Here is a 25,293-nt window from a genome sequence, read left to right on the forward strand (position 1 = left end):
TAACATCCCTAACCTACTGTATGAAACAGCCATAGGCCCATGTGTGGGGAGCTCTTGATTATGGGTTCCGTATTAAGATACATAGAACTACAGGTAATATGATACACAGGACACTGTCCAGTCCAGGATACTGGACTTGGTATTTTGAATAATCCTTAAAATACAGGTGAGAAATTATGTTGAGGATCTTGTCTGCCATATTTGATCCAGAGTCCTTAGTCTGTCCTCCTACATCTCCCAACACACAACACCTCTCACCATCCTCATGGTCAAGTCCTCTCCTTAGGGTCTCTGCTACACTGAAGATTGTTGGCACAACCCACCACCCTGCCACGCCCTCTGCAAACACCAACTCTTCAGCCGGGACTGACTGCTATGTTTCTGCAAAAGCCATTCCTCCCCTCCACTCATCCAGGAAATCTCTCCTAGTCTAGCCAGTCCTGGGCACTTGTGTGCTGCTGACACTAGATAATCATCCTCTCCCCACATATTACCTTGCAAGTTCATCTACATATTTCCAATTTTTATTTTTTGAGACAAAGTCTTACTCTGTTGCTCAGACTAGAGTGCTGTGGCATCAGTCAGCTCACAGCAACCTCAAACTCCTGGGTTTAAGTGATCGATCCTCCTGCCTCAACCTCCTGAGTAGCTGGGACTATAGGCCCCCACCAAATATGCCCAGCTAATTTTTCCTTTTTTTTTTTTCACTTTTTTTTTTTATTATTAAATCATAGCTGTGTACATTACTGAAATCATGGGGCACCATACACTGGTTTTATATACCCATACACTGGTTTTATATACCATTTGACATATTTTCATCACACTGGTTATAATAGCCTTCCTGGCATTTTCTTAGTTATTGTGTTAAGACATTTATATTCGACATTTACTAAGTTTCACGTGTACCCTTGTAAGATGCACCATAGGTGTAATCTCACCAATCACCCTCCCTCTGCCCATCCGTCCTCCTCCCTCCCCTCCCTCTCCCCCTCCCCATATTCTTAGGTTATAACTGGGTTATAGTTTTCATATGAAAGCTATAAATTAGTTTCATAGTAGGGCTGAGTACATTGGATACTTTTTCTTCCATTCTTGAGATTCTTTACTAAGAAGAATATGTTCCAGCTCCATCCATGTAAATATGAAACAGGTAAAGTCTCCATCTTTCTTTAAGGCTGCATAATATTCCATGGTATACATATACCACAATTTATTAATCCATTTGTGGATTGATGGGCACTTGGGCTTTTTCCATGACTTAGCAATTATGAATTGGGCTGCAATAAACATTCTGGTACAAATATCTTTGTTATAATGTGATTTTTGGTCTTATGGGTATATACCTAGTAGAGGAATTATAGGATTGAATGGCAGGTCTATTTTTAGACCTCTAAGTGTTCTCCAAACATCTTTCCAAAAGGAACATATTAGTTTGCATTCCCACCAGCAATGTAGAAGTGTTCCCTTTTCTCCACATCCACACCAACATCTCTGGTCTTGGGATTTTGTGATATGGGCTGATCTTACTGGAGATGGGGTCTCCCTCTTGGTCAAGTTGTTCTCAAACTCCTGAGCTCAAAAGATCCTCCTGCCACAGCTTCCCAGAGTGTTAGGATTATAGGTGTGAGCCACCATGCCTGGCCTGTTATAGGTCTTAACTGTTCTTAATAACATTTACCTATAGTAACAAGTGATTATCTGGTAATATCTTTAAAAACAATACAAACTGGGCAGCGCCTGTGGCTCAAAGGAGTAGGGCACTGGCCCCATATTCCGGAGGTTGTGGGTTCAAACCCAGGCCCAGCCAAAAACTGCAAAAAAAAAAAAATTATAAAAACAATACAAACTATTTCTAGGCAGCGATTTAATCTCAACAGAAAACATCAAATTTTTATCCTTATCTCATAATTCTAAACTGAACAAAACCTTATCAATTAATCTGAAAAAAAAATTTTTGAGACAGAGTCACAAGCTGTCACCCTGGGTAGAGTGCCGTGGCATCACACCTCATAGCAACCTCAAACTCTTGGGCTTAAGGGTTCTCTTGCCTCAGTCTCCCAAGTAGCTGGGACTACAGGCACCTACCACAACTCCCAGCTATTTTTTTTATTGCAGTTGTCGTTGTTTTAGCTGGCCTGGGCCGGATTTGAACCCACCACCCTCGGTGTATGTGGCTGCTGCCCTGCTGAATGAGCTACGGTTGCCTCCCTAATCTGAAAAATTTTTAAACATCTCTCTCTTATCAGATTAGAATGGGAACTCCTTATTACATAAATAGTATCCCAAAGCCTCATGTATATCAAGACCTAAATGTTTATATTTTGAAGATTTTTAACTACCTTCAACTCCCAAAATACGGGGTGGAAATTATAGCCAGACCCACCATGTACTATATTCAATTTAAAATTCTCAGTCTGGCCTTTCAGCTCACACACACACGTGAATACACATGCACATCCCTCCCTCCTCCTTGGTCATGGAGGCCACCCCCTTAGAGTCTCTGCCTCTCTCAAGCCTGGAGTTCACACTCTCTGAGACACACAGTTTCCCTGAAGTGGTCCCAGTGAGGTTGTGAGCTCTTCCTGCTCTGCTCTGGGTCCTCTCCTTACCCCGTTCTCCGGTGTGGCCAGGGCTGAGTACAGCTTGCAGAGGGAGATGATACCACTGTACTCGGGCAAGGGCACCAGCTCACTGCAGTTGTCTTTCTTAAACGTCAGTATCTTGTTGATAAACTTTTCAAACATGCGTTGAAGGGGCTCTACCTCACCCTGGAGTTGAATTAAAAGGGACCTTTTATTCACTCTTGGGGTCTGTGGGCCACCCTAGTTACTCCCCTCCCCTCAGTTCCCTCATACCTTTGGCCTCTTCTCCAGCCATGACTGAACATAGGGCTTCCAGCCAAGGTCAACATAGTCAGTGTAGACCATCCCGCAGCGAGATACAGTGGCTGGAGAGGCCACTGCCAAGTTCTCCACTTCAAACAGGAGAGACACCTAAGGATATAATTTCTTCAGATGAGCGAAACCTCACCTTTTTCTCTATTACCTCTCCTTCAATGATAATAAAAACACCCCAGAACTCAGATGCCTCAAGTTATCACTATCAAGTACAAGGTGTGGCAGGGAGAATATAGACCTGAGGTTTACAAATGGTTGATTTTTAAAAGAAATTAGCACTTAGTCAAGATCACCCTTACAAAAAATCACTCTTGCTTGTATTGTTTGAGTGGATGGAAAAGGGTGTGCTTGGCAGCCCATGACTTCAGTCCTGGGAGACCAAGGAAGCTTATGCCCCGTGTGTCCACAAAACGAGCTGAGGGGGCCACCTGAGACCATGTGGTGCTTGCTCATACACAGTAAGCGCTTTCTTTTAATTGCTCTCTTACAATTGTTTGTCATGCTAGGCAAAGCATTTTTACTTCTGTCTTAAGTTTCCCTAAATCTAGGACTTTTCCTCACCAGCACTCTCCTAAAAACTCATACTTCTCTCAGATTTCTGGGGCTCCCCGCAGCCCCTGGCTCATGCTCCCACTTTCTCATCCTGCAGGGCCTGGGTAGCCACTGCATCCTGTACCTGCTCAGGCATCGCGATCCGCTCGCCGTTGATGAGGGTCAACACTTTGTTATCATCCATGACCGAGTTCATGCTCTCAATCCACAGTGTGTCCACGGGGCCATCAAAAAGGATCCACTTCTCATCAGGTTTCTCATCTTAGTAGAAAGTGGATAATAAGAAAACCAGGAAACCACACATCTTGCCTCCCTCACACACACTCACTCTCCTTGGAGATGCAAGCCTACGCTTCCTTGTACTTCAGCATTCCCAAGCATTTCACCCCACATGTGAGCTTCCTATCCCCAGACTCCTCATCATCCACCGGAGGAGATACGGACATGTGCTTTCTACACCCCATGATCCTTTGGGTACCTGCACATGCCATCCGCATGACGCTGGACAAGATGCCATCTGTCCATTCATTAGTGTTGAGGTCATATTCCCCATACAGTTCTCCCAGAGACAATGCCTTGGGATTCAAAGGGTACTCCTAAAAAATGACAGCAGGAGAGATTTTTGAGCTGCTGGTCAACAAAAGTCCCAAGATCCCCCTTTAATTCCAGCTCCCCTCCCACTACTTGCATCTGCCCCTTCTCTCTCATCTTTCCTGAGTTTTCCCTGGCCCCCAACCTGAACTGCCTTCCTGCTACTCAAGTCTCTGCCACTGCCTCTGTTGTCCTAACTCCGTACTCTAACAATGTTGAAGTTGGGGTCTCCAGCGCGGCACAGAGAGGACATGGTGGACTGCAGGATGCGCCATGAGGTAGTCTTGCCGCTGCCCGTACCACCCACGATCATGGTGGAGTGGCGGGAGTTCTTGGTTTCATACAACTGGAAGACCTTGGTGAGGGTGAACTGTGTGCTCTGCAGGCCCATGTTTCGAATCTCCTGCTCAACTGTCTCCCGCAGCTGGGGGGAAGGGAAAATACAGGAAGTGGAAGGAAAAGGATGAGGCCTCCAAAGGACTTTCAAAATCTCCCCAGTGCCTGGGAACTTTAACAGTGTTCAAACTATCGAAAATGGCACCTTTGCCCCTAGCAATTGCTTATTTGCTGGGAAGCCAGCCAGTCACAGTTAAGAGACTGGGCTCCTGGGCAGTGTCTGTGGCTCAGTGAGTAGGGCGCCGGCCCCATATACTGAGGGTGGTGGGTTCAAACCCGGCCCCGGCTAAACTGCAACAAAAAAATAGCCAGGCGTTGTGGCGGGCGCCTGTAGTCCCAGCTACTCGGGAGGCTGAGGCAAGAGAATCGCCTAAGCCCAAGAGCTGGAGGTTGCTGTGAGCTGTGACACCACCGCAATCTTCAGAGGGCGGCAAAGAAGACTCTGTCTCTAAAAAAAAAAAAAGATTGGGCTCCAGAGAAGGCCAACCTAGTTCCCCAGCTTTCGGCCCTGTTATCCTAGTAAATTACTTCTCCAAACCTCAGTTTTCTTATCTATGCTATGCCAGACATGTAGCTCTACAAATTTTTTTCTACTCCTATTCAACAGATATTTATTAATCTATTTACTAATTAATTTTTTCTTTTTCTTTTTATTGTTGGGGATTCATTGAGGGTACAAAGAACCAGGTAGCATTGATTCCATTTGTTAGGTAAAGTCCCTCTTATAATTGTGTCTCGCCCCCCAAAAATGCATCACACACCGTAACCCTACCCCCGTTTACTAATTTATTAAGCCTTTACAGTATGTGTCAAATGCCGTGCTGAGTGCAAGGGATACAGCTGAGAACAAAATAGACCTCATCCTATTGTAATCTGGTGAGAGGGCCTGATTAATATTAAAGAACTCATCACCTAAGTTAAAAAGTAATGCTTATAGAACTGTGACCTATATGGATCAGTTTCAGAGTAGCATGACATTTTCAAACACACAGCTCATGCAAACACATAATTTCAAATAGATGCAAAATCTTTACCACTAAGAAGCCAAACCAATACCACTTCTTTCCATTATCTGGAGAATTGGTTTTATTGCTATTTTTGTGTTTGTGCATGTTTAATGTCATACTACAAGTTTAATGTCATATTTTCTACTTATTCAATGAAAAATATTCTCTAATTTCTTCTTTGACCCCGAGTTATTTAGAATTGTATGGCCTAGGGGCAGTGCCTGTGGCTGAAAGGAGTAGGGTGGCCGGCTCCATATGCCGGAGGTGACGGGTTCAAACCCAGCCCCCACCAAAAACTGCAAAAAAAAAAAAAAGAATTATATGGCCTAATTTCCAAACATAAGGTCTTTTTCTAATTATATTTTGATAACTGATTTCTAGTTTAATTCCACTATGGTTAGAGATTATCCTCTGTATGTTTCAGTCATTTGAAATATAAGACTTACACTTAATAGTCTAGCATATGGTCAACTTTGATAGACATTCCACCTATATTGTGGACCTGCAATTGTTGGATGTACCTGCAATTGTTGGATGTGATGTTTCTTATGTGTAAGGTCAAACATATACTGAAGTCATTCAAATCTCTGTCTTCACGAATGGATTTTTTGTCCTTTTGCTTTATCAATTTCTAAGAGAAACATGTCAAGATCTCCCACTAGAGTTGTGGATTTGTCTGTTTTTCCTTTTAGTTGTGTCAGTTTTGTTTTATGGATTTTGTAGCTATATTAATGAGCACATACAAATTTAAAATTGTTATATCTTTTGAGTCATTGGTTCATTTACCATTCCAAAATATCTCCCTTTACCTTTAATATTGCTTCTTGCCATCAAGTCTAGTTTGCCTGACATCAGCAGTTACCATTGTGATCAGAAAATATGGTCTGAATGTAGTCTTCCAAAACTTTTGAGGCAGATTTAACACCTTTACATCATCAATTTTTCTTAAGTATTCTACGTGTGCTTGAAAAAATGGCTATTTTTCAATTATTGAGCGCAATTTCTATAGATATCTATTAAATCAGGATTTTTAATTGTCTATTAATCAGGGTTTTTCTACAGCCCAACTGACTTTCAGTATGCTTGATCTATTAGTTACTAAGAAATGTTAAGATCTCCACTATGATAGATTTGTCTGTTTCTCTTGTAATTCTGCAATATTTCTTTTTGCTTATTTTGAGGCTATTTGTTAAGTTAATCCAAAATTTAGAATTGTTATATTTTCCTGATGAATGGAAACTTTTATAATTATGAAGTAGTCCTCTGTTTCTAGTAATGCTTTTTGCTTTAAAAGCTATGTTGCCCCCACATTGTTACCTTACCTTTCCTGTGATGGGTATTTGCTTGCTGTATCTTTTTCTTTTCTTTTTTTTTTTTTTTGAGACAGAGCCTCAAGCTGTCACCCTGGGTAGAGTGCCGTGGCATCACAGTTCATAGCAACCTCCAACTCCTGGGCTTAAGTGATTCTCTTGCCTCAGCCTCCCAAGTAGCTGGGACTACAGGCACCCACCACAATGCCTGGCTATTTTCTTGTTGTTGTAGTTGTCATTGTTGTGTGGCAGGCCTGGGCTGGATACGAACCTGCCAGCTCTAGTGTATGTGGCTGACGCCTTAGCCACTTGAGCCACAGGCGCTGAGCCTGCTGTATCTTTTTCTACTCTTTGACTATTTTTTGACCCTATCTTAAGTTTTAGGTTTGCCTCTTATAAACACTATCAAGTTTTTTTGTTTGTTTGTTTGTTTTTTTGAGACAGAATCTCACTTTGTTGCCTTCCATAGAGTGCTGTGGTGTCCCAGCTCACAGCAAACTCTAACTCTTGGGCTTAAGTGATTCTCTTGCCTCAGCCTCCTGAGTAGCTGGGACTACAGGTGCCCGCCACAATGCCCACCCATTTTTTGTTACAGTTGTCATTGTTGTTTAGTAGGCCCGAGCAGGGTTCCAACCCGCCTGCATTGGTGTATGTGGCCTACCCACTGAGCTACAGCGCCACCAGTATTAAGTATTAGTATAACATGTATACTATTCAATGTGTGAATACTTTTCGTTTCTTGTGCAACTTTTCTGTTTTCCCTATGGCCTAATTGTGGCTGTATTTTTGTTTGCTTAGTATTTTTTTTTTTTTTGGCCAGGGCTGGGTTTGAACCCACCACCTCCAGCATATGGGGCCAGTGCCCTTATTCCTTTGAGCCACCGGCACCACCCTGTTTACTTAGTTTTTAATATGCTTATCTATAACATAATTTCAAACTCTTATCAGTTGACTAGATCTTTCAATTCACGTCAGGGATCAATTACTTCTTTTTTATTTTGAGACAGCGTCTCATTATGTTGCCCTCGGTAGAGTACTGTGACATCACAGCTCACAGCAACCTCAAACTCCTGGGCTTAAGCCATTCTCTTGCCTCAGCCTCCCAGGTAGCTGGGACTACAGGTGCCTGCCACAACACCGGCTATTTTTTTGTTGTAGTTTATATTGTTGTCTGGCTGGCCCAGGCTGGGTTGGAACTCACCAGCATCAGTGCATGTGGCTGGCGCAGTAACCACTGTACTATGGGAGCCAAGTTGGGGATCAATTACTTCTTTTTAAAGAAGTCCTCCAGAAGCCTTCAGACTTGCTCCAGTCTGGATTGGCTTTTCTCTTTGCCCAGGCACAAATGTCATCCTATGACCTCCATTCACCATCATCCCAAGGATCACTTTAACCTCTCTCCCTTGTACCGGATCTTCTATTTCCCATGTTCCCTGTCATCCTATGCTCCTGCATTTTAGTAGAGCACATTCTCTAGTAGGTTTCTGAGAAAGGATATACTGGAAAAAAAATTTTTTTAGAGTTTACCTATCTGAAAATGTCTCTGATCTAGCCTCCTACGTGACAGGTTGGATGAGTATAGATTTTGAGGTCAGAAATAATTTTCTTTCAGAATTTTGAAGGCTGCCTCATTGCTTATAGATTCAATATTGCTACTGAGAAGTCTAACATTCTTTTTATCTTTGGTATACCCCCCCCCTTTTTTTCTTTTACTTCTTTTAAAATCTGTTCCTTGTTCTAGTGTTTTAAAATTCCATAATAATGGGCCTTTGTCAGGGTTCATTTTGTCCCTTGTCTCATGTGCTTTTGGACACTTTAATTTTAGGAATGTTTATCTTTCAGCTCCGGGGGTTCTTCTTGGATTGTTTCATTATTCATCCCATTTCCTCCATTCTCTCTGTTCCTGTGTTTTGGATCTCCTGCTATTTGGATGTTATCTTCATTCATGTTGAAGGCTCTCCCCTTGGTTTCTGGCAGAGGACAACAAGTTGAATGGGGACTCTGTATGTGGGCAGGGCTTGTAGACTGGGAATGACCCTAGGGGAGATTTTATATGGAACTTCTGCTGGGAAATTTCTGTTGTCTATGTCTTAGTCATTCCTCTTGGGCCAGATTCCCCAGAGATAGCTCTTCTAATTTCCTGCCTGGCTGCCATCTGGAGCTGAGAGATGGAAGAAGGCTGCAGGTCTCAGCCCTTGGTGTGTGAACATTTACCTGATCCCCACTTATAACAGGGCTCACTCCTGCCCTCAACTCCAGCTGGTACCCCCAGTCCAGAAACCTACTGTTCTGCCCTCTCATCTTCTCCATGAGAGGGGGAGGCACAGTCACCTAGGGTTCCCAAAAAGAGTAGACCTAGCAATCTAATTGGGGATCTAATTGTTTCTAAAGCAGTTTGCCTCCAATCCTCCTTATTTTCATTACACCTCCTTTACTCCCTCAGCTTACTCCCCACATAGAGAATACTTGAGCCTTGTGAAAAAAGCCTCTCAATTTTCTCCTCTTTCAGCTTTCTCAGGCTCACTAAGTAAGTCACAACTTATTCATTTTCTTCCTATGTCTAAAATTTATTTGCTACTTCCTCTCCCATTCTCCCTATCCCTTTGGGTATGGCTTCCTCATAAATAAATTTCTTTAGTGTAGTTATAGTGTCTTTTAATCTACTTTTCCCTCCTCTGAACTGCTGCCCAGACTGGAATGCAGTGGCGTAGTCACAGTTCACAGCAGCCTCAAACCCCTGGACTCAAGGGATCCTCTTGTCTTAACCTCCCAAGTATCTGGGACTACAGGCGTGCCCCACTATACCCAGATAATTTTTATTTTTGGCAGAGATGAGGTCTCTCTATATTGCCTAGGCTGGTTTCAAACTCCTGGCCTTAAGTTATCCTCCTACCTTGGCCTTTCAAACTGCTAAAATTACAGTCACGGGCCACTATGCCCAACCTTAATTCACTTTCTTTACTTGAAAGTCTTTTGTCTCTCTACTGAGAGGTTTAGAGGTTCCTCCCCACCACTTCAATTATAACATTTTTCATTTCTAGAATTCTGTTGGTTATTTTTCAAATCTACTTTGTTTAGAAGTCTCTTCTTCCTGGCTCATAGTTTTTAGTTTCTCTTTTATTTCTTTAAACATATTAAACACAGTTGTTTTGTAAAGGCCAATGGATTAGAGATTTCAACGAAGTCAAAGCACTGTTGTGTGGAAATACTTGAACAAGAATTCACGTCAGAGGGTAGGGAGTTGTGGTCAGAGAATAGAATATTTGAATATGTATATATAGTTTGATAGCTAAGGAAGCCCTAAGAGAGGTCAATTGTCTTGCTCAAAGTCACAACTAGTGGATGGCAGAACAGCCTGGGAGCTAAATTTCATGGCCCCAGAAGTCCACTCATCTATAAGGTCAGAGAGAATATTAAGGATCAAATACCTTGCCATAATCAATAATAGGCAGCTCGATGCCGGGAAATAGATCTTGCACGATGGCATTGAACAGCGGCACATCGACAGACGTTAGCTTGGCAATATTCATATCTCTCATTGAGAGCAGCAACACCTGGATAGGAAGAGAGAGACTCAGGCTCGATCCAGGGCCTAGGCACTTCTGCTCCAAAGGGCTTAGGGACAGAAGCCACGAACAATAGCTACACCAGCTAATCTTTAGCAATATAAAAGGTAGAATGCAGGCAACATGGGAACAAGGCACAAGGGTGGGAATCATAATCTGGAAAAAAGAAAGGCTCTGAGAAACTTCAGTGAAGGCACATAGGACTAGTGACAAAGGAGGCTCAGACCTAAAGGCTGTGTCTTTGGTTTACCTCTTCATCAGTCAGATCTGGCTGTAGGCGGCGCTTCTTGCCAGCATAGCGCAGAAGGGAGGTGAGGGCACGTAGGCCAAAGTCATAGTGGTCCTGTCTGGAGAGCTGCTGCACAGCCAGTGAGTAAAGCGTATACACCTTCTTAGCCAGAACCTAGGGAAACAAAACAGAGGAGAAAACAACCCATCTCCCCACAAATCCCTATGCTTCATCTAGGGACAGTTACAGAGACAAGAAGTTACAGATCCCAGGACTTGAAGCAGCAAGGAGGTGCTCTATGGCCAGTCCTAATGTGAAAACCTTGGGTGGCACCTGCGGCTCAAAGCAGTAGGGCACCAGCCCCATATGCCGGAGGTGGCCGATTCAAACCCAGCCCCCCCAAAAAACTGAAAAAAAAAAAAAAAAGCAACCTAGTGAATCATGTCATTAATTACTGACATCACAGAGAGGAGACCTTCCTCCTCTGAATTCTGCCTCCACATCTTATTGACAATAGTCTAAGTCCCTTGCAGGATAAGTTCATTGTAAGGCCAATAAGGGGTTCCTCTGTTCAGGGAATAATTAGGAAAAGGAAACAAAAAAAAATAATTGGAGAAAAGGGATTAACAAAATACCTTGCAGTTGCCAAAACCTTCCCCAAAGAGAATGATTTCTGCAATAAGGGTAGAATCAGGCACCACCATGGCAATTGGACGGAACATGGATTTAAGATTTTCGGGAAGTTCTGTGCGGCCAGCATAGCCTGGAAAACAATGCCATTTATTTAGAATCATTTATGTGCTTATTCTGACTTGCATCCCAAAACCCACTTCCCAATAAATCCCATTTCCCCCAACCCTAACTTTCTCCCCAACTCCATCTCCAAAATCACTTCCTTTCTCATTCAGCCCTGGCTCCTCTCATTCCACTTTGGTCTTCTTTCCCTGTTTTCTGTGTGGTCCTGTTCCAAACCCAATTCACAGAGTGGTTGATTTCCCATCTCTCTAAATTCTGTGTATAGCTCTCATCAGTCCTAATAGAAATCACAGCTGGAAAAGAATCTCTGTTCAATAAATGGTGCTGGGAACATTAGATGGCCACATGTAAAAGAATTAAACAGGATGGGCATCTCTTACCATTCACAAAAATTCACTATGGAAAAAAATACCAAATTCACTAGACATAACAAACTTAAACCCAAGGCATGAAATTATGTAATAATTCTAGAAGAAAATGCTGGAAAACCTGTAACATTGGCCTAGGCAAAGAATTTATGAACAAGACCACAAAAGCAATCACAGCAACAAAAAAATAAATAAATGAGAACTGATCAAATGAAAAAACTTCTGCACAACCAAGGAAACAATCAATAGAGCAGACAGACAACCTACAGAATGGGAGAAAATATTTCCATGCTATACATATGAAAAGGAGCCAGTAACCAGAATCAGAATCTACAAAGAACTCAAGCAAATCGACAAGAAAAAAATAAAACAATCCTTTTTTTTTTTTGAGACAGAGTCTCAAGCTGTCACCCTGGGTAGAGTGCCCTGGTGTCATAGCTCACAGCAACCTCCAAATTGGGCTCAAGCGATCCTCTTGCCTCAGTTTTTCTATTTTAGTAGAGACAGGGTCTCACTTTTGCTCAGACTGGTCTCCAACTCATGAGCTCAAGCGATCCACCCGCCTCAGCCTCCCAGAGTGCTAGGATTATGGGCGTGAGCCACCGTGCCCAGCTTAAACAACCTATTTTTTTTTTTTTACACAAAAACACTTTAATTGACAGTATACTATTTCCCAAAATATAGTTTTGTAAGAAAATGCAATAATTAACCACAGTCTTTACAAACAAGTTTCTCAGTAAATTCCAGTGTACTTCAGACCCCTGTCCTCTAAAACACATGCTCCCCATTTCCTGGGCAGTGTTTGACATAATAACAAAAAGACCCACATCCAACAATAATTTCCTCCTTTCACTCAGTGTTGGGTTTTCAGCAGACCCCAAGGAATCAGCTAGTGATAAAGACAAAAGCAAGGCTATTGTTTCACTCTTGCCCTCTCTGCCTCCCTGTCTGTTCCCTTAGACCTTTAGTCCTGCTCATGGAAGTCATGTATATGAAAATTCATTCAAAACTGTTTCTTGGTAGAAAGAACTGTTCGTGTGCATCTTAGACCTGAACCGACTACGAGGAAACGTAGAAGACCATTGAGATTCCTATTTTTGCTTTCGTACCCTCCCTAGCCTTACTCGGGTAAGGTTTGGGAAGAGGAGTCTGTCCTCTGTGTCATTCCAGGGCCTCTGAGGTTCAGTCCTTAATTCACTGACAACCCTATTTTTTAAAGTAGGCAAAAGACACAAACAGAAACTTTTCAAAAGATAGATTAACAGCCAACAAATATGAAAAAATGCTCAATATTTCTAATCATCAGAGAAATGCAAATAAAAACCACAACAAGCTATCAACTAACTCCAGTGAGAATGGCTTTTATCATAAGTCCCAAAACTGTCAGGGTGCAGTGGATTGCCTGAGCTCACAGGTTCGAGACCAGCCTGAGCAAGTTCAAGACCCCATAACTTAAAAATAGCCAGGCATTGTGGCAGGCGTCTGTAGTCCCAGCTACTCAGGAGGGTGAGACAAGAGAATTGCATGAGCCTAAGAGTTTGAGGTTGCTGTGAGCTATGACACCACAGCACTCTACCAAGGGTGAAAAAGTGAGACCCTCTCTCAAAAAAAAAAAAAAAAATCCCAAAACGACAAATGCTGGTGTGGATACAGAGAGATGGTAACATTTATACATTGTTGATGGGACTGCAAACTGTACAACTTTTATGGAAAGTAGTATAGAGATACCTCAAACAACTAAAAACAGACCTACCATTTGATCCAACAATCCCACTACTGAACATTTATCCAAAAGGGGGAAAAGAGGCATTCTATAAAAAAAGACACCTGCACTCAAATGCTTATAGCACCACAATTCACAATTGCAAAAATGAAGAAACAACCCAACTATCTATCAATACAGGAGTGGATTAATAAAATGTAGCATATGTATACCATGGAGTACTACTCAGCCATAAAATTTGGCAAACTAATACCTCTCATATTAACCTTCTATTAACCTCATTCTAATACTCTCCAGATGGAAATGGAGATCATTCTTCTAAGTGAAATATCACAAGAATGGAAAAACCAACACCACACGTACTCATTATTAAACAGGTACCAATCAATCATCACCTAGTGCACATACGGAAATAACATACATCAGAAATCAAGCAGGTGGAAGAAGGGAGGAGGGGATGAGTAAATTCATAGCAAATGGGTATAGTGATCTGGGTGATGGGCACACTTATAACTTTGACTCAAACTATGCAAATGCAATGTATGTAACCAAAGCATTTATAATAATACCCACATAATGATCTGAAATGTAAATAAATAAATAAATGGGATATGCCTGGGGGAAAATATAAATAGAAAGCAATTGTTAACAGGAAAAAAAACTAAAAAAGAAATCATGGGTGTTTCTCTGATTCTTTCTGTACCTAAACCCTTTGCTTTGCCTGTTCTGTCCTAGACCCTTCCCCCAGAGCTTGTCCTAGGGATCAGGAATGAGAGACCCGAGGCCTTGCACTGTATGGAGATTCTCCCATTCTGCAAAAGGGATGGCAGGCAGACCAGAACTCTGGGAGCCCTGTAGGACAAGAGAGCAAAGGACCTGAAAAGACTAGGACTACATACATACGAGGCCAAACAATTAAGTTTACAATCGAACACATCGTAGAAAAAGTGCTACATATCTCATTGCTGAATATCACTATACTCACCTTTAGCCATCTCGTGACTGTAGTGATACTCAGCAATGAGGTATGTTGTACTTTTTCTAGGATGAGTTCAAGAACTTCATTGTTTGATCTTGTACACGCAAGCAGGTATCAATCCCTCTAGGGAGAATAGTAAGATTGCCTCCCCTTCTCCCAGAAAGATGTATGCTTATTCTTCTTTCACTCTTTATTGTCTTTAGCCAGATTTCACTTGGCCAAACACTTTGTCACAGAAGGGGGAAGGGGAGCACACACAGTGTGTGCCCGGGACATCTGGTATTCCCGCCAAGACTCCCATCTACTTCCTGCCACCTACCAGGATTCATGGTAATGAAGATGCCACAGGACCACACCAGATTTATTTCGAAGCCCTCAAAATAGAAACGAGTGAGGCCGGTAGCCAAGGCAGATAGGATGGACAGGATCTGCTGGGCCACCACCGACAGCACCTCGATGTTGATGCGGTTAAACTCGTCAAAGCAGCCCCAGGCTCCAGTCTGTGGAGTGGGAGGTGAAGTCACGTGGAGCAAGAGAGGTACCCCAACATGCCAGAAAGAATGATTAACACACATCCTAATGATAGGCGAGGCAGCATCCAAAATAAGGGGTCAGAGGAAGGGCACCAGAGGAGCACTGTGGCCACCTCTAGCCAGAGCTTTGCAGCAGACAGGGGCAGTCTGGGGTAATGCTAAGAAAGGTCTAGGTTGGAAAGAAACCCTAATGTGCTCTGGTTTGCATCCCTTATCTTACTTAATCCTCACATAATCTTCTGGTTTTGTAAATAAGCTACTTGAGACTCAAGGAGCTGAAGGGGCTTCCCTAATTGCAAAAAACTACCCAAGGCAATGCAGTGTTGTGAGCCGCAGAGTTCAAACACTCTGAACTAGACTTGGCTTTCAGTTGATTTTCTGAGACTAAAAGGTATTTAGGCACCCTCACTGGGACTCTTCCATTTAAGGGGTGGCACGATACTGACCTGGGCCAGGCCTGAGTACATTCGGCCCATGGACTTATAGTCTAGGCCCTCGGAGCAGTTGACCACAATGACATATATGCCGAGGGCCTTGCCTAGGTCCTTGACAGTCTCCGTCTTTCCGGTGCCTGCTGGGCCTTTGGGGGAGCCCCCTCGGTGCAGGTGCAGTGCTGTGGTCAGTGTCATGTAACATCTGAGAATTGAGGACAGGGCTGGAATCAAACCCCCAGAAACCTTCCCTCAGCTTCTGCTGCCCCCAACCCAACAATTGCATTCATCCCACACTGCACACCTGTCTGTCAGAGGGGTGATGACGAGTCGCCCAGAGTTACCCAAGTACTCATAGCTATACTGGAATTGCGTGTTGGTCTGGCGGACCACACAGTCGTCAAGATCCTGGGGAAACAGAGCAGAATAGGAGAGAGGTGGGTTTGGAGGGAGAATCACAGCTGGAGGTGACTGACAGTGAGGCTCAGAGATGGCAGGGTGGCTGCCATTAGATGATCAGGGGTTCTTTTTCTAGTTAGAAGGAGGGAGCACTTTATGGCCAACACAGAAAATGGCTTTCACATTGCATGTCCACCCCAGTCTGCTGCAGCAGCTACCTGGAGTCTTTCTGAGTCCAGATCAAGAGACACATATAGTAGACTAAGGCTGGAACAATTATTTGCCACTCCTAATTTAGGTGATGAGAGAGAGTTAAGAACTGGATTAGGGCACTGTGGTCAGACTAAGGGTTGAGTCAGGATATTATTGCACTTAGGGAACATGAATTTAATTAAAGCATTAGGATCCGTTTTAGGGTAAGAGAGAGGGGAGGTGGCCCATGTGGCACCTTCTCCCAGTAGAACCGAAGTTGGCTGAGCCAGTCAAAGGCATTGACATCCATGAGGCCACTCTTATAAAGCTTCTCCAGCACATCCCGGGCATGAATTTCTATCGTCACCAGAGCCACGATTTTAAGCCGCATGATCTTGGTCAAGTTCCCCCTGATGGCTTCTGAATACTTATTTAGGATTGACACCTGTGGGTGAGGCAGTAGAGGACAGAAGAAACAGAGCTTGATCTCACCTCATCCCACCTAACCCCTTTAGCCCAAATGCTTCCCCCACCCCCGGTCACTCCTGATACCCAGCAGCAACACAAGAAAACACAATTCTCTTCCACCCGAGGGTTTCCTTGCTGGACTTCCCCCACGAAGCACCCTCACCCTGGCCCTTCCATCAGCTTGTCTCTAATTCTAACTAATCACCTCCCTTCCTCTGATTCCAACTCCAGGCCTACCTCACACTTGTGGAGTTCCCCACCTGTTTCTTCTTCATGACCTTGAGGATTTTCTTGTCACCCCGCTCCTTAGCTGTCTGCAGGCACTTGGTGACATCAGCTGTCCACTGGATCTGACTGGCAGCAATCACCATCTGAGGAGGTGCATAAGCTGTGACCTAAAACTCTGTCCTTGGCCACTTACCCACACAGCCCAGGACTAGGTGCCACATACACCTCTGACATGCCTAATCTGTCCTGAAGGAGGGGGCAGATGCCTAAGGTCAGGAGCTAAAGGTCCAGGGTGTGACATACCAGAGACACAGCCCAGAGAGGGAAAGAAGAAGCCTGTATTTTGTGAGACTCAGATTCTCTTCTCCTTGGCTGCACACTTCTAACTGCATCTTCCTTATTCCCTCGTCTCTGCTGAGCCTAGCTCACCTGGCCAGCCCACTCTTTCACCCATTTGTCTCTCTTGTTGAGGAACTTCTTGAGGGCCAGGCGGCAATTCCGGAGAAGATCCCGCAGGGTCACCCTCATGGTCCGTTCCGCATCACCAAGCCAGGACTGTGGGGAGGTGAGAGAATAGAGTGGCTCAGGGTCAGAGACAAGGTTCTCCAAAGGAAACAGGACTCCAAGGCTTTAGGCCCAAGAGAAAAGCAGAAACAGGGCAATAGCTGGCTTCGGTCCCTGAGAGAAATAGAGGCTGATAGGATAGTGGTCTGCTTTTCAGAAGGAAACTCAGGTTCAAGCAGAGGTTATAATTGTCAGGAATGGCAGGAGGGAAGTGGAAAAGTAACTAACTTAGGCTCTTCAGAGGGATGCTCTCTCCTTACTGAACCAAGCAAAACTTTTTTTTTTGAGACAGTCTCACTCTATTGCCCCAAGCTAGAGCGCTGTGGCATCAGCCGAGCTCACACTCAAACTCCTCCGCTCAAGCCTGCCAAGTAGCTGGAACTACAGGCACCCAGCTAATTTTTCTATCTTTAGTAGAGACAGAGTCTCACTCTTGCTCAAGCTGGTCTCAAGCTCAAGGGATCCTCCCACTTCAGCCTCCCAGAGTGCTAGAATTACAAATGTAAGCCACCATGCCTAGCCCCAGGCAAACTTTCTAATAGGAAGAATAATCAGCTTGGTCCCAAGGCCTTCACCACAACTCACCTCCACGGGCCCTTCTAAAAGTATTGAGTGGAGGAAATCAATATACTCGCCATCACCTGAGAACATCCCCACAGCTTCCCATTTGCTACCGCTCCCTGCAACCTGTAGAAAAGAGAAGCTGTTAATGGCCTAGCCTGCCCACTCTCATCCACCTAGAAGTATTTGGGCCCTTTCAGGGTCATTTCTACTCTTCTCCCCTCCTCTCAATATTGCCAGTTCTAAAATGTTCTATCCCGAGAGAATCTAGAATTATTAATTAGCATCACCCTCCTGATGGGAAGGCACAGTCCCCTCCAAAGCCTGGAATACCTTGACCCCACCCCTCTACCACCCCATCACCGCCACCTCTATTGACCTTCTGGATTCTCAGTGATTTGATGTTGTCAAAGCATTTTTTGAGGTGTGGCTGCACAGCCTCGGGGTTGCGGGACTGGCCCAGAATCTCCAGAAGGTCATCATTAGACAAGAAGTAGAAGCGGGGGAAAATATGACGCTTGGTCTCTAAATACATATCCAGGGACTTCTGAATATCTTCCAGGATTGTGTTCATTTCTATCAAATTGTCCAGAAGGCCTGGGAAGAAGAGCAATAAATGACATTTGATGGCCTATTTACCACTGCTCTGGCTAGATCTGGAGTCCCTGATTTTATCTGCTTTGCCAGCTCCTAAATGTTGGGGTACAGATTACCATACAGGTTTCTGGAAGAAGAGAAGTCTCCCCAATCCCTCTGTCACGCTCATCCCATTCGCTTCATTAATTCATTAGTAAGTATGCATTATACACTATTATATGTTACATTTTATATATTAATTATACACATATAATATATAATCTACATATATGATGTATAATTAAGATAGTAATCCTCTCTTACCTGCAATTTCCCTTTCCTCAGTTTCAATTACTTGAAGTTAACCCTAGTCCAAAATTATTAAATGGAAAATTCCAGAAATAAATAATTTCTAGGCTCGACACCTGTAGCACAGTGGTTACAACGCCAGCCACATACACCAAGGTTGGTGGGTTCAAACCTGGTCCAGGTCAGCTAAACAACAATGACAACTGCAACCACAAAAACAAAATAGCCAGGCATTATGGCAGGCACCTGTAGTCCCAGCTACTTGGGAGACTGAGGCAAGAGAATCACTTAAGCCCAAGAGTTGGAGGTTTCTGTGAGCTGTCACACCACGGCACTCTACCAAGGGTGACAAAGTGAGACTCTGTCTCAAAAAAATTTAAATAATAGGCTCAGCGCCCATAGTACAGTGGTTATGGTGCCAGCCACATACACCGAGGCTAGCGGGTTCAAACCCAGCCCAGGCCAGCTAAACAACAATGACAATTGCAACAAAAAATAGCCGGGTGTGGCGGGTGCCTGTAGTCCCAGCTACTTGGGAGGCTGAGGCAAGAGAATTGCTTCAGCCCAAGAGTTTGAGGTGCTGTGAGCTGTGACGCCACAGTACTCTACCAAGGGTGACATGGTAAGGCTCTGTCTCAAAAATAAATAAATAAAAATAAAAAATTTTAAATCATGAGCCATTCTGAGTAGTGTTATGAAATCTTGTTCCCCTCCCACTCCAATCTGCCCCAAATGTGACTCATCCCTCTGGTCCCCATGCTATCCATGCTGCCTGCCCATCAGTCACATGGCAGCATCTTGGTTATGAGATTGACTGTCGTGGTATCACAGTACTTGTGTTCTAGTCGCTCTGATTTTATTTAACAATGGCCCCAAAGTGCAAGAGTAGTGATGCTGCCAATTCAGATATGCCATAGAGAAGCTGCAAAGTGCTTCCTATAAATGAAAAGGTGAAAAGTTCTTGACTAAGGTTGCTAATATCTACAATAAGGATAAATATTCTACCCATAAAACTGTGAAGAATGAAAAAGAAATCCAATCTTGTTTTGTTATCACAACTCAAACTGCAAAGGCACAGTATGTGATAAGTGCTTGGTTAAGACGGAAAAGGGCCTTACATCTATGGGTGGAAGATGCAAACAGCAATGTGTTCCAGTTAATAGCAATCAATATTAGTACTACCCAAGGTTTGGGCATCCACTGGGGGTCATGGAGCATACCCCCCAAGGATAAGTGGGGTGGAGACTACTATATAACCACATCTCCCATCAGTACCCTTCCATCTAAGAACTTGGGGCTTCATCCTCCTCCATTTCCCATGGGCACAAAAAAAAAAAAAAAAGAAAGAAAGAAAGAAAAAAGAAGGAAGAAATAAAAGAATTGAGGCTTCTGCTGTTTATCCCAAGAGCTTCTGAAAATTAAGGATTATTCTTCATTTATACAATAACAAGTTATAACAAGTGAAGTCATTAGATTTAAATACATGTCACATGCACACAATGAATGAGGTCTACAATGACTGGTGTTACCAGTCCCTCATGTCACAGCAAAAATAACACTAGACTTGGGGGTGGAAGAATTTCATTCAAATTTACTAGCATGGTTGGGCATGGTGGCTTACATCTGTAATCCTAATACTTTGCGAGGTCTAGGCAGAAGGAGTACTACAGAATAGTAGTTCAAGACCAGCCTCAGCAACAAGTGAGACACCTTCTCTACAAAATTTTTTAAATTATTGCTTAGTGCCCATAGCACAGTGGTTACAGCACCAGCCACCTACACCGAAGTTGGTGGGTTCAAACCCGGCCCAGGCCAGCTAAACAACAATGACAACCTCAACAAAAAAGTATCAGGGGCCTGTAGTCCCAGCTACTTGAGAGGCTGAGGCAAGAGAATCGCTTAGGCCCAAGAGTTTGAGATTGCTGTGAGCTGTGACACTATGGCACTCTATCCAGGGCAACATAGTGAGACTCTATCTCAAAAGAAAACAAACAAAACAGTATTTCTTTGGCTTGGCACCCATAGCATAGAGGTTACAGCACCAGCCACATACACCAAGGGTGGCAGGTTCAAACCTGGACCAGGCCAGCTAAAGAACTCCAAAAAAAAAATAGTTGGGTGTTGTGGTGGGTGCCTGTAGTCCCAGCTACTTGGGAGGCTGAGGTAAGAGAATCGCTTAAGCCCAAGAGTTTGAGGTTGCTATGAGCTGTCACCCCATGGCACTCTACCGAGGGTGACATAGTGAGACTCTGTCTCAAAAAAATAAATAAATATAGGGCGGTGCCTGTGGCTCAAGGAGTAGGGCGCCGGTCCCATATGCCGGAGGTGGCGGGTTCAAACCCAGCCCCAGCCAAAACCACAAGAAAAAAAAATAATAAATAAATAAATATAAAAAAATAAAATCATCCAGGCATGGTGGCACACACCTGTAGTCCCAGCTACTTGGGAGGCTGAGGCAGGAGGATCACTTGAGCTCAGGAGTTGGAGGTTGCAGTGAGCTGTGATGATGCCACTGCACTCCATCCTGGGCAACAGAGTGAAACCCTGTCTCAAAAAAAAAAGTTTACTAGCAGCCTTGCTAACCTCATTCAGCTTTGACTTCTTTGTAAAATGGCAATAAATTCCATCTCAGAGAACAATCTGAGATGTTAAATACAATGTATTCGTATTTGTAAGTTCTCAACACCTTAGTTTTCTCCCTGCCTACATCCCCATACCTAAAGTTTTGAGTGGGTTTTTGTCCCATGTCTTTCAAGTTTCTAGCTTTCTGAAGAAAGTATGTGTGCTACCGGGTGCGAACCCTGAAGTGCCCCTCCTGCCTTGAGCCTCTAGACTGCTGGAACTTCTGTTGTTGTTGTCATTGTTATTTAGCAGGCCCGGGCCAGGTTTGAACCCGTCAGCCCCTGTGTATGTGGTCAGCACCCTAACCACTGCCAAGCCAGTAAGCTGGATTTTAAACTCAAGTCTGAGTCCATATCCCATGCTCCTAACCACTGTTATACTTCACTCAAATATTTGTTGAATTTAATTTACTGAATCATGATTTAAAGCTTAAAAGAGGTGATGGAGATGGGAAGTGTTATAACAGCCAGGGGTGTCAGTCTTCCCATAAATGAAACATGTGGCCATGGCTTAGAGGAGTACCCACCAAGGCTATGTCAGGACGAGAGGCCATGGAGCACTGACCTGGGTAGTGGGTGCTCTGGAGAGCATTGGGGTCCTTGTGCATCCGGTCCATGATGGATTTCCAGTTGCTATTGACCTGGTCAAATAAGGCTGATTCATTGGGCAGCTGCTTGCGGATGTCTTCTCCTACGAAGATATTCTGAGGAGCCAAGAATTGGGGTGAGAGGCTGTTTGCCACCCACTCTCCATCCTCTGCTCCTTGCTCCCAGACCAGGGAGATCAATTTTATAGAAGGTACATAGCATTAGAAGCCAAAGAGCAAGATGCCCAAGATCTACAAAGGGAAGTTGGGGTTGGGAGACCAGGTACCTGAGTCCAAGAAAGAAAAATGGAATGAAAATCCTTATCATGGAAGGAATCTGGTGGGGAGGGTAAAAACTAGGAATCAGACAGTTGGGTCCTAGATGAAGAGTGACTTTAAAGGTGGGAAAATGAGGTTGATAATAGGGCAAATATCTAGGTCCTAAGCAAATAAAGGAGTAAAAGCAGGAAGTAGGAAGAGCTCAGGCACTGACTCCTGACCTCTAGGTACATCCACTGACGCTGCACCGTGAGCACCATCTCAATAACCTCCAAAATGAGGGAGAGGCAGCGTTCCCAGTGGTCCACATCCTTCTCAAAGGCCTTGACAAAACGAGATGCCTTCATGGTAGACAGAGCTACCTGGTTATCCTCCAGTGCCTGGAATACTTCTTCTGTACCTCTGGAACATAAGAGTCAAAAATCATAGTCCATCCCCACCTGCCAAATCTTGGTCCCTACTCTGAAACCCAGGTAACACAGCCCTCCCCTCTCCAAGAGCCCTGGATCCCTCTCTACCTGAGCCGATGATGGCCCTTATCCTTGTAGGGTATTATATCGAGCTGAGTTACCTCCCAGGTCTTAGCAATGTTTTTTAATCCCTGTGGAGAGAAATTTGGGGAAAAGCAATAAGGTAACTAGACCCCAAGGGGAATAGGAGCTGAGAAGCACCATCAGATGATGAGCAGCTAAAAGCCTGTGCTCCAGGAGGCTTAGGGAGGGTGGGGATGGGTGGTGCAGATTGCATCATACCACTTCTATAGCCAGCTCTTTGGTTGCTGAGGCAGAGATCTCCCCAATTTTCTCTGCATGTTGATCCATTCCAAGCTCCACAATCTGCTCCAGGGTGAAGCTTTCAGACTCCTGATCAAATTCCCATTGGATCTCATCCCTGACCTGGTCCCAGTGCCTGCAGCCAGGGACAGGACATTGTAGAATGGGAGTGTTAGCATTACTGCCCATGCTTTCTCCCATTGGGATGTTGTGATTCTGTGTATTCATTAATTCAGCACATTTTTCTAAACATGTTCTCAGATGCAGACTTAGGCACCACAGAGAACATAAAAATTGAGGTGACAGGCTCGCCGCCTATGGCTCAAGCAGCTAAGGCACCAGCCACATACAACCTGAGCTGGTGGTTTCGAATCAGGCCTGGACCTGCCAAACAACAATGATGGCTGCAACAAAAAATAGCCAGGCATTGTAGTGGGCGCCTGTAGTCCCAGCTACTTGGGAGGCGAGGCAGGAGAACCGCTTGAGCCCAGGAGTTGGGGGTTGCTGAGCTGTGATGCCACAGCACTCTACCCAGGGCAACAGCTTGAGGCTCTGTCTCAAAACAAACAAAAAAAAAAAATTGGCTCAGCGCCTGTGGCTCAAGCGGCTAGGGCGCCAGCTACATACACCTGAGCTGGCGGGTTTGAATCCAGCCTGGGCCCGCCAAACAACAATGACGCCTGCAACCAAAAAATAGCCCAGTGTTGTGGCGGGCACCTGTAGTCCCAGCTACTTGGGAGGTGGAGGCAGGAGAATCGCTTGAGCTCAGGAGTTGGAGGTTGCTGTGAGCTGTGATGCCACAGCACTCTACCCAGGGCAACAGCTTGAGGCTCTGTCTCAAAAAAAAAAAAATTGAGGTGACACCCTCCAGGAGTTGATACTCTCTGGAGAGGGAGTTAAGAAAACACATAAGAAACAAGATGTTTTCCTTCATCCATTTAACATAAACAAAGACATTTCAGGAGGTGCAATCTCTGAAAAACAACTCAAACTCTTGAACTCACCCACATACCAGGTATGTTTGTAAATAAGTTTATGACATGAACACTCATGCCTCTTTCCTGATATAGGGATTGTGATAATCGCACAGTTGCTTACTTTTTGGTCATACTCTTTTGGTCATACTTTTACTATTTTGGTCATATTCCAGTATTCATTTCTTAATCAAGAACTGGGTATGATGCAGCTTGGTTCATGGTCTTAAATTCTGAGATTTTATTTGATTTTTGATTCCTACGTCAGGACTTTATTATCAATTTATGTTATAAAAGAGAAATGATGGCTCAAGGAGTAGGGCGCCGGTCCCATATGCCGGAGGTGGCGAGTTCAAACCCAGCCCTGGCCAAAAACCAAAAAAAAAATAAATAAATAAAAGAGAAATGAAAACTGAGAAAAAGAAAAAAAGGATGCAGAAACAGTGGCAGGCTTGATGTCTGCACCCCAGCTTCACTGAGCAGTAGTCACAATAGTCAAGATATAGAATCAACCTAAGTATCCATTGACCAGTGAATGAATAAAGAAAATGTGGTATATATACACTATAGAATATTCAGCCTTAAAAAAAGAGGGAATTCCTATCACTTGGGACAACATGGAGGACGTTATGCTAAGTGAAATAAGCTAAGCATAGAAAGAAAAATAGCACATCATCTCACTTATGTGTGGAATCTAAAAAAGTCAAATTCATAGAAACAGATAATAGAATGGAGGTTACTAAGGGTTGGGGAGATGTTAGTCAAAGGACACAAAATTTCATTTAGACAAGAGCAATAAATTCAAGAGATCTATAACAGTACATGGCTACTATAGGAGATAATAATGTGTACTTGGAAATCACTAAGACAATAGCTTTTTTTTTTTTTTTTTTTTTTTTTTGTGGTTTTTGGCCAGGGCTAGGTTTGAACCCGCCACCTTCGGCATATGGGACTGGCGCCCTACTCCTTGAGCCACAGGCGCCACCCACTAAGACAATAGCTTTAAGTATTCTCATTACAGACAAAAAGTATGTGAGACACTGTACATGTTGATTAGCTAGATGTAGCTATTCCACAATGTATATACATTTCAAAACATTATGTGTACACCATGAATATATATATATATAATTTTCATTTGTTCATTAAAAAATATTTGTTTTTTTTGAGATAGAGTCTCACTCTGCTGCCCTGGATAGAGCATGGTGGCATCATCACAGCTCACAGCAACCTCAAACTCTTAGGTTCAGGTGATCATCCTCCCTCAGCCTCCCGAGTAGCTGGGACTCAGGTTCCCACCACAATGCCTGGCTATTTTTTCTTTCTTTCTTTCTTTCTTTATTTTTTTATTAAATCATAACTGTGTACATTGATATGATCATGGGGCATCACACACTAGCTTCATAAACCGTTTGACACAT

The 25,293-nt window shown here is 43.8% G+C and overlaps 1 protein-coding gene across 10 annotated transcripts in view; it reads right to left on the minus strand.

Annotated features, from left to right (window-relative positions):
• The window catches only part of DNAH2 (dynein axonemal heavy chain 2), a 145,529-nt gene that overhangs the window by 57,815 nt on the left and 62,421 nt on the right, over nucleotides 1-25,293 (minus strand). For 9 of the 10 annotated variants that reach the window (XM_053569902.1, XM_053569900.1, XM_053569905.1 and 6 more), the window contains 20 exons: nucleotides 22,878-23,034; nucleotides 22,644-22,726; nucleotides 22,347-22,527; nucleotides 21,825-21,963; nucleotides 18,133-18,350; nucleotides 17,778-17,879; nucleotides 17,058-17,183; nucleotides 16,661-16,771; nucleotides 16,189-16,377; nucleotides 15,646-15,749; nucleotides 15,357-15,546; nucleotides 14,697-14,877; nucleotides 11,187-11,314; nucleotides 10,573-10,725; nucleotides 10,185-10,310; nucleotides 4,249-4,467; nucleotides 3,931-4,048; nucleotides 3,577-3,713; nucleotides 2,859-2,996; nucleotides 2,613-2,771 (listed from right to left, as the gene is read on the minus strand). In XM_053569902.1, the coding sequence (XP_053425877.1) occupies nucleotides 2,613-2,771; nucleotides 2,859-2,996; nucleotides 3,577-3,713; nucleotides 3,931-4,048; nucleotides 4,249-4,467; nucleotides 10,185-10,310; nucleotides 10,573-10,725; nucleotides 11,187-11,314; nucleotides 14,697-14,877; nucleotides 15,357-15,546; nucleotides 15,646-15,749; nucleotides 16,189-16,377; nucleotides 16,661-16,771; nucleotides 17,058-17,183; nucleotides 17,778-17,879; nucleotides 18,133-18,350; nucleotides 21,825-21,963; nucleotides 22,347-22,527; nucleotides 22,644-22,726; nucleotides 22,878-23,034 (2,959 nt within the window). The remainder of the gene's footprint in view (nucleotides 1-2,612; nucleotides 2,772-2,858; nucleotides 2,997-3,576; nucleotides 3,714-3,930; nucleotides 4,049-4,248; nucleotides 4,468-10,184; nucleotides 10,311-10,572; nucleotides 10,726-11,186; nucleotides 11,315-14,696; nucleotides 14,878-15,356; nucleotides 15,547-15,645; nucleotides 15,750-16,188; nucleotides 16,378-16,660; nucleotides 16,772-17,057; nucleotides 17,184-17,777; nucleotides 17,880-18,132; nucleotides 18,351-21,824; nucleotides 21,964-22,346; nucleotides 22,528-22,643; nucleotides 22,727-22,877; nucleotides 23,035-25,293) is intronic. The other variant, XM_053569904.1, reaches the window with a different exon arrangement.

Source organism: Nycticebus coucang, chromosome 18 (assembly GCF_027406575.1).
Source record: "Nycticebus coucang isolate mNycCou1 chromosome 18, mNycCou1.pri, whole genome shotgun sequence".
Lineage (NCBI taxonomy): Eukaryota > Metazoa > Chordata > Mammalia > Primates > Lorisidae > Nycticebus > Nycticebus coucang.